General features: G+C 45.7%; 1 protein-coding gene across 1 annotated transcript; it reads right to left on the reverse strand.

The window, feature by feature from the left end:
- Positions 1–706: 706 nt before the first annotated feature.
- On the reverse strand, positions 707–1,909 carry LOC127764170 (uncharacterized). The gene is made up of 2 exons (XM_052289006.1): positions 1,529–1,909; positions 707–1,444 (listed from the first exon to the last, which is right to left on the reverse strand). Exons 1-2 carry the CDS (start codon positions 1,688–1,690, stop codon positions 854–856), a joined length of 753 nt encoding a protein of 250 aa, XP_052144966.1. The 5' UTR covers positions 1,691–1,909; the 3' UTR covers positions 707–853.
- Between the last annotated feature and the right edge of the window lie 7,916 nt (positions 1,910–9,825).

Genomic DNA, 9,825 nt, shown 5'->3' on the forward strand with positions numbered 1-9,825 from the left:
GAGAGCGTGAAAACGACGAGGATAAACTTACGGGGTCAAGATGAGCATCTTTTCTGATCTGTCTATACCTGTGGATTAGGATAGATTAGGTAAATTACGGTAGAATGTGACTCGGTTCTGTTCTAGTTATCTAGTAGTACTTTAATTATTGCACACCTAGATTATTATTATTATGCTGCGGTTCTTTAATTATTTAGTACTCCCTCGGTCTAAAATGTCTAAAATTTAAGAGTTTAGAATCGGATAAAACATTTCTAAACATGTAGATTATTCAAATTTGTAGTTTTATGAAGTGTCTTATCTAATCGAAGATTCTTATATTTTTCTGGGATGGAGAGATTACTTATATTTTGATACTCACAAATTCGTAAGATTTGCTTGCCTGTTACAGTGATATATCGTTGCATATGTTGTTTCTTGCATTTTGCTCATCCTAGGGAGGGTTATTTCACAGGGACTGATTATGTGCAGTGTCTGTGGAAATACAAGAGAACTTTTTATTATTTTTTGCGGAAAATTGAGTTGGTTATCCATTTCAAATTACTCCCTCTGTTTCAGCTTCAGGTTATAATATGTTTTGACTTTGGTCAAAATCAACTACTTTAAGTTTAACTAATTCTATAGAAAAATATAGTAATATTTACAACACCAGCATACTTTTATTAAATCTATAATTAAATAAATTTTTATAATATGTTAGTCTTGAGTTAAAAATACTACTATTTTTTTCTAAAAAATTAGTCAAACTTAAAAGTAGTTTGACTTTTGACTTAATGTCTTATTACCTGAAACGGAGGAAGTACTTTTTTTTTAAAAAAAAAATTATCTACATAGCATCCTAACACACATAGGCTCAGACCTTCGCTTGTCCTGATCTCTCATCACTCCCGCTTCCATCCTGCTCGTCGTGGTCGTGGTGTTCCTCCTCCCAGTCGTCGCAAACGTCGAGGAAGTAGAGCGCGCAGACCATGGCGGCGCAGGCGGCGAACATGGGGATGGGCCCGAAGAGCCAGAGGAAGACTGGGCAGGAGAAGTAGAAGGCGCGCGCGCCGAGCGACCAGAAGTAGCTGCCGCGGTTGAGCGTCGCGGTGACGTAGTCGACGGCGAGGCCCGGGCGGCGGCGGCGCTGGATCAGGCGCACCGGCACGTTCACGAGGGTGCTGGTGTGGCTGTAGTACCGGATGGACTGCACGTTCAGGAGGAACGCCACCAGGAAGCACACCAGGATGGCGAAGAATTTCACCGACAGCGCCGTCTCGCCCGCGGCGCCCACCACCAGCGGCGCGCCCGGGAGGAGCCCATCGCCGCCGCCGCCGCCGGCGGAGGACATGAGGATGGCGATGAGGGAGCTGAGCGTGATGGCCGTGGACGCCAGCAGCGTCGACGCCATGATGTTGTTCCGGATCGTCTGCACCGCCAGCACCGCGTGCTTCCCCGACGCCTCCTGCATCCACCCGAACCCCGTCACTCCGGCGATCTCATTCTCATCTCGCTCGCCACCAAAACCAGATCAAGTGTACGGACGAACCTCCATGATGTGGCGGACCCAGATGCGGCGGTTGATGGCGTTGACGCCGATGACGGTGGTCGCCGGACGGCGGCGGATGCGGAGGAGCAGCCATGCGTGGTACCCCACCATGAGCGCCATCCCCAGCGGGATCAGCACGTAGTCCAGCTCCTCCTTCCTCATCGATCTCCGCACGCGCGTCTCACAGCGCACGGGAGATCGATCTCACATCCGGTTGCACGCACGCACGAACGAACAGCAGCTGAGATTGTCGATCGAGTCGATCGGATCTTGCGAGAAGCGTGGATCGAGGAAGACGAGGAAAATACTTTCGGACGCTCTCAGCCAATCCCACTCATATTCTCTCTCTTCTTTGCCTTTTGAATTGCATATGCATATGCATTTAACTTTTTAAGCAAGATGTAGCCTTTTTTTTTCCAAAAATACTTGTCCAATCACTACTGGAGAACCATCTTTGATCGGTTGCCCAAAAACAACAATAGTCCCGGTTGCTTAAAAACCCGAGACTAAAAAGCATTTTTAGTCCCGGTTCAAAAGTGCAATGATCTAACACCAACCGGGACTAAAGATGATCTTTTTTGGCACGACGTGGCAGGTCTCCTAATATTTTTAATCCCGGTTGGTATAAACAACCAGGAGTAAAGATCAGATCTTTAGTCCCGGTTGTTTATACCAACCGGGACTACAAATCAGTTTCCCACATTTTCCCACATCTCGCTCTCTCTCTTCCATCATTTCTCCATGCGCGCGCATCGATCTGAGTCCTCGTCACCCTCTTATCTCTTCCTCCCCTCCACTCTTTATCTCTCCCTTCTCTTCCTCATCTCTTCTTCTTTCCCTCTCATCTCTTCCTCTCCCCTTCCTCTCTTCTCTTCCTCAGATCTGCAAGAGAAGCGGCCGGCGGTGGCCGGGCCCGTGACGGGGAGAGACGACGGCGGCCGAGCCTATGCTGGGCGGGGGCGGCCACGGCGGCGGCCGGGGCCGGGCCATGCCGGGTGGTGGCGGCGGCTGGGGCCGTGCCAGGGAGGGGCCGCGGCGGCGGCCGGGGCCGGGCCGTGCCGGGCGGCGGCGGCGGCGGCCAGGCGATGGCGGGCTGGGGAGGTTTCGACCAGGCGGTGGCAGGGCGACGGCGGCCAGGCGGTGGCTGAGCGACGGCGGCCCGGCGCGGAAGACCGCGCAGCGGAAGGATTCATGGATTTCTTTTTCTTTTTTCCTTCTCGTTGTGTGAATAATGTGAATAATTGTTTGCTGATTTTATCTGTGATTTGAGAATGATGTATGAATAATCTGTGATTTGTTGTTGTGGATGATTTGGGATGTTGAGATATTGGTTTGTTGCTGTGAATGATTTGGGATGTGTGAACAAAATCAGTGATTTATTATTTTATTTGATTTGGAGATATTTGCGGTAGAAAAAAAATAACTTTTGTACCGGTTGGTAACTTTAGTCCCGGTTGGTATTATAAACCGGGACTAAAAATCTATTTTAGTCCCGGTTATTTCAACCGGGACTAAAATGAATATCTTTAGTCCCTGATTCGTAGTCCCGGTTGGAAAACCGGGACTATAGGGGGGTTCCCAACTGGGACTAAAAAGCGATTCTCCAGTAGTGAATCTAAAATCCAATTACACCGTTTTATTAGTTACAATTAAATCTTTGCAACAACATCTCATATGATTAAATTACGATGATTTTTTTAAATTTTATGCTGCATATGGCGTTATTAAGATGTTTCAGTAAGTATTGTATGATGTTTCTGTACTTCGTTTGCAAATGTTGTACATCATATTATTTAGATGTTTCAATAAGTATTTTATCATGGTTCAATAATTACATCTTGGTGTTTTATATGTGATAAAAAATGTTTCAATAGAATTAATTATTTACATATTGTATACCACATATGTTTTTTATGATGTTTCACTCATTACGACTCAATGTTTCATGCATTGATTATGGGTGTTGCAGTTAGTAATTTTATAATGTTGCACCCCTATGAAACATCTTATAAAGTGGGCTGAAACATTTATCCAAGTGATGAAAAAACATATATAATTTTATCAAAATATAATGATGTTAGATCTTGTTGTGAAGATTTAATTGCAACAAACACAATAGCATAATCAGATTATTGATCGGATAAATATTTTAGGAGAAAAATCCTTTTGAAGATTGGAAAAAAAATATGGTATGCATGTACATGAGTGGGAGGTACTTGCTATACTCTGCTAAAGAGAGAATAATAGACCCACACTGACATGTATAGAGGCAGGTGTAGGTGCATGCATAAAGTAAGACCTCCATAACTAGCAGACATCGGATATTTGCAAAATATCGAACGTCCGATGCTTAGCATCCTTCGGAAGACGACGATGACCAGGCGCGCGGAGGGATGACGTGAGGGATGGAGGCTGGTTTGCTTTGGAGTTCGGACCAGGCCGGGCCGAGTAGGATACTCTAGAAAAGAAAAAGGTCCAATTTAACTCCCTCACATAAAGGTTAGATCTGATTTGTATCCCTCAACCCTAAAATCGGGTATATCAACCCCTCCAACTATTAAAATCAGTACAAAGTCTTAGCAGTATTGGCAGATGTTTTTGTTAATGTGGCATTTTGTCCACCTCTCCTTTCTCGCAGTGGTCGGGCCGACGGTGACAACTGGTGGGACCAAGGCAGTGCCCGACAAAAAAAAGAGCTAAAGGCGGCAGCTACTTCCTCATAGACAAGAGAGGCGATGGCCCCACGTGAGGAAAATCAGCCGGGGGAGGCAGAGAGGATGGTGGCAAGGAGCTTAGGTCCGGCACAGGCGTCACCAGTCTCACCCTAGCCATGGCACTCCCGGCCCACACCATCCTATCATATCTCCCCATGGCGCTCACTTACCTCCACCACAACATGCCCCTCCTTGACCTACACGAGGTCAAAGCTCACCAGCGTGCCTGAGGGAAGAGAGGCGGTGGCGGTCAACGATCCCTGGGGAGCCACGAGGAGGATGGGATCCCCTGTGGGGAGGTGGAAGATGATGACGGTGGGGAGGACTAGCCTCTTTTCTTTGTCGTCTCTTGTCACTGGAGGTGAGAGCGGTGGCGGTCTGCTCAGCAAGGTGAGTGCTCGGCGGAGGAGAGAGAGCAACAGCAGCGCCCAACATCCAGCTCCACGGCCCATCTCCTCCATGATGTCATACTCCGCGGCCACCGGCAGCTTCGCGCCGCAACCCTGTTGACTTCCTTCTCGGCTCGACAACCTTCTTCCCCGATGACAACACCGACATGCAGAAAAAGTTCAGCCTGCACGCTGCTCCACCCCATGCCATTCATAACCCAGGTGACGATGGTGGCCTCCTCAGCTTCCTCCGCCATTGCCGCCACTTGGCCTCCTTGTGGGGAGATGGCGACAAGCAAGTCTGCACTATTTTTCTGGAATCTTGTGCTTGTTTCTGTGAAAGAAAGATGAAAGATAGAGGAGAAGAAGAGTCGGTTCTAACATGTGGGCCCATAATTTTTTATTTTTTCCTTAGGGACAATTGCTCATGTCACCCTGTACCGAAGCAATTTAACTCTAGTTTTTCAATTTTGCTCATTTGACCCCCACTTTTCAAGTAGGACATCGAAGCACAAGTTGATGAATTTTTGGGTCCGTTGCAATGCTCACCCACAAAATAAAGGGTCCATCCTAATTTCATAATAGTGTCCACCTGCAAAGTCCAAGTACTCCACTTATATCATTGTGTCCTAATGATCTCAAACCTTTGTGTACTTCACTTGTCTCAAATCTGTGAAAGCTATGCCAAATTTAGTATAAATATGTCAAAAAGGTCTGAATAAACAAAAGGCTTTTTATATAACATGGTCAAATGAGCGAGGAAAAAATAACAATTTGCCCCATAGCTAGCACAGTTATCTTGTCTTCATGGTATAGGGTCAACCTTGATCTTCAAACTTGAAAAATGGGGTCAAACAAGTAAAGTTGAAAAAGTGAGATTATACATGGGTAGTTAGCCTTCAGAATAGGGTAAAATGAGCAATTATCTATTTTTTAATCACTTACATGTAGGCCCCACATCTATTTTTAGTTCATGTGATGACAGAGCTACCATCTGGACGCCACGCTAGCACAAACCATCCTCAAAACAATTGAGTGAGTCATTTTTGCACGGTTTGAATACCTATGTTAAATTTATTATAAATATGTCAAAAAGATCTTAGAGTAAATTGCACCCACGATGCATCAACTTGGCAGGTGGGTGCAATTTGATGCAAGAACTTGAGAAATGAGCGTTCTAGTGGAACAACTTGGCAGATAGGTGCAATTTAGTTCAAGAACTTTATAAGTGATCGCATAAATGCAACAACTTGCAAGATATGTATGATTTTGATACAATAAGTTAAGAAGTTATGCGGCAACTTAATTATTTAGAGCACTTTTTTATACATATTTTATTTTTAAGTACTTATTTTGACAACATACTAGCGTGGATTTGTATATAAGCATATTTATATTATCCTAATAACTAATAACTAAAAGTCAATTAAACTGGAGGTAGAAATTAATATATTTTGGTTGAGATTTGGGTTGGTGAAGAAAACAAAATTCTTAAAGGTAATTAGATGTGCAGTATAATTCTTAAAGATTAAATTCAATATTATAAGGTAATATCCATAGGATTGCTATTTAATGGCATATTGATATCACGAGAAAAACTCACCTAGCATATGCTTAGCTAAGTTTATGTATCAAAATATTAAATTATTAAGTTCTTGTATTAAAACACACCTATTTGTCAAATTATTGCACTCGAACGTTTAATTCTCGAGTTCTTGCACTATATCGCACCCACCCGCTAAGTTGTTGTACTATGGGTGTAATTTATAAAAAAAAAGGGCTTTTATATAAGAAGACCAAATGAGCAAGGGCAAAAAGAACAATTTGCCGCTTAGCTAGCATGGTTATCTTCCTTCACAAAATAAGGTTAGCCTTAATCTTCAATTTTTAAAAATGGGATCAAATAAGTATAGTTGAAAAGGTGAGATCAGATTGGTAGAGCCTGGTGAATAGGGTCAAATGAGTACTTGTTTCTTTTCCATATCATTTAAATGTTCGACCCACATTTATTTTTAATTCATGTGATGATTGAGCTACCACGTGGACGCCACATAGCGAAAACCACTCTCCAAACAGCCAGTGAGTCATTTTACATGGTTTAATAGTAGGATGGGGTCGATATACCCGGTTTTACGGTTAGATATGCAAATATTTTGAAGGAGTTGAGTTGGACATTTTTGCTTTCCCGAATGGGAGAAGAGTTAATTTGATATTGGCCCGGCCCAAGATTTTGTAAGCTCGTACGGTAGCTCTGATGATGATGTTAATTGACAGATGCACAAGGATGAAGTATGGACTGTATGGTTTCAGTGAGATGTCAAGCAAGCGCATTATTGGCTGTAAATTATTTTATTTTTTTCTTATGTTATTATGCCTCTTTCATTTAACGATGGGTTCATTTGGATATATAGACCAGGATACCCAAATGCATAGGGAAATAGACGTTGTAATGGTAAAGCATGTTACTTTTATGGGGCAATTGCTTTGTTTGACCATGTTTTGAAGCACAACTACCAATTTCACCTTTTTTTTAAGGTTTGCTTATTTGACCCAGTTTTTCAAAATTGAAGCCACCGTCTAAACCTGTTTTCACTGGTGCGTTAGGGTTTCGGTTAGGGAAATAAAGAAAATAAATTTGCTATCGCGAACTAACCAAAATACCCTTGATTATACGTAACAATATCCTAACACAACTCAGTAGCGCAGAGGAAGGAGAAGCGGCGGCGACTATGCGAGGAGGGGCAGCGTCAGAGGTTGTTGCGCGGACGGCAGCGGCGGTGCAGGCATGCAGAGCGAGGAGGAGGGAGAGGTGGCACCGACACGGAGAGAGAGAGGAAGGAGCGGCGGTGGCTACTGCGCGTCCGGCGATGGTGGTGCAGGCGTGCGGATTGAGGCGGGAGGGAGGGTGTTAACGACTAAATTTGGTTAATCATAGACTGGACTTGGGTTTTTTTTTGCATCAACAGAGGGGTGGCACCGACGCACGGTGATGTGTGGAGGAGTAGCGGTGGCTACTGCGCGGACAGTGGCGGCGGCGCAAGCGCGCAGAGTGATGAGGGAGGGAGGGGCGGCGCCGACGCGGAGAGAGAGGAAGTAGCGGCGCGCGGCGGCGGTTGCTGCATGGACAACAGCGATGACGCAAGCACACGGAGTGAGGAGGGAGGGAGGGACGGCGCCGGCAGAGAGAGAGGAAGGAGCGGTGGTGGCTGCGCAGACGGCAGAGGGGCGCTGTTGTCATGCAGAGGAAGGAGGAGCGATGTTGGTCGTGGTGGGAGCAGTGGCAGTGGCACAGCGGTGGTTGCTGCTCATGTGTGCCGCCCCTCTCCCTCCCTCCTCACTCCATGATTTCTATGATATGAATTCGTGGTTTGTTGGAGCTGTTGTAGGGACATGAATATTAGTGGTTTGTAGGATATGAATTTGCTGTTGGAGCTCTCAAATCTATCAAAGCTATGTCAAATTTGTTATAAATGTTTTAAAAAGATTCAAATTAAAAAACTTTGATATAAACATAGTCAAATGAGCAAGGGCAAAAAGGACATCTTGCCCGTAAGTTAACACCGTTAGTTGGACTTCACGGAATAAGGTCAACTCTGATCTTTATTTTTGAAAAAGGATCAAATAAACAAACCTAGAAAAATAGGGTCAAATTGATAGTTATGTTTCGAGATAGGGTCAAATAAGCAATTATCCCTACTTTTATAGCAAAGCAAATTTCGATCCGTATCACCAAAATGTATAACTGACCTTAGGCTAGCAAGCTGACACTGATCTAGACGCGTATGGTTATTTGTACATAATAAAAGGTTAGTTGTACACTTGTACAAAGTCAATAGGAGTCTATACGGGACAGCATCATATGGGTCCAACCAAATTAACAACGCTTACCAGCAAATTGTGGGCATTCTATTGTTTCTTCTAATTTTCGAAATTCTGTAAATAGCATGTGCATAATCCTGTCAACCATTTTTTAAAAAAAAACAAGACAAATTACTACATAAGTTCATGGTTTTAACTATAGTACACCGTAAAAAGTAAAGTTACACTCTCTAAATGTGATAATTACCTAGTGGACACCACTCCCATTATTTCAGTGTGTTCGGGCTGATGACACATGAGAGGGCCCACTTTTTGACATGGCGCGATCAAGTTACCCCTATTGTATTTTTAGGCTAACTGGATCAGTCAACCCTTTAGAGCCCTATGTCGCCACCCCAACCATATATATGCTCTATTTTGACACTGCCACCATGACCCGCTTCATCATCCCTGACCCACTAGGAATAGGGATGCAAGGGTGATCTCGTGCTAGGAGTGGAATTGGCTTGCAGCAATGGCTACACTGTTGTCAGAGCAGGGCGTGGAATCTGTTACGAAGCTGTTGAATCTAAAATGGGTGTCCAAAGGGTAGGCTCGATTTTTCTTTGTTTTGATTCGATTGGGATGCATGGTTTGTTGATTTTGTTGAGTTGAGTTCTTTTCTTGATGTACTTGCAATGGGGTAGAAGGCTAGATTTGCCTGGCCAGCGTCAGTTGTCGAGATTGGTTTGGCTTAGGACATTGTCGGAGATATGGACCCGGGGGTATGCAAAGTGAGGGGAAGTTACCTTCACATCCAGCCGCGTGGCTCTACAGCCTGGCCCTACCCCCGCACCTCGCGAGTCACAGAGGCGGCCGGGGGGCCTCGGGGTGCCACGTCATGCCCCTCGGGCCCTCGCGCTGCCTTGCCCCGAGGCCCTCGCCGAACTGCCATGTGGCGGGGGGAGCAAGCGGGGAGGAGACCCAGGCTGAACGGCCATCAATGCGCGGCGCTCCAATTGTCCCTCACCGCGTTTAATGCAGTAAGGGCGGACGCGCGGTGCCGCCTGACTGACCCACGTCAATCGGGTGTGACCAGTCTGTGACCGGCCTGTTGCCGGCCACGTCCGATTGGACGGGCGGCCGTGCCCCCACGTCGCCTCTGTATCCGGCGGAGTGGAGGTAGGTATGTCCCGTCCCATTGGGGCGTCATCTGGGGTTCCCTCCACGCGAGGAGGACCGCGACAAGTCTTCACTCATTTAAGAGGAAATGATAGGGCTGTCCCCCGTGGCAAGCGGGGGGCGGCGCCGGGTCCCACTAAAGGACGGACTGCCACTTAGCTTCCGGGCGAAGGCACGGATCGTGGTCCGGTCAAGGTAAAGTGAGTCCCTCTCC

Source organism: Oryza glaberrima, chromosome 2 (genome assembly GCF_000147395.1).
Source record: "Oryza glaberrima chromosome 2, OglaRS2, whole genome shotgun sequence".
NCBI classification, from domain to species: domain Eukaryota; kingdom Viridiplantae; phylum Streptophyta; class Magnoliopsida; order Poales; family Poaceae; genus Oryza; species Oryza glaberrima.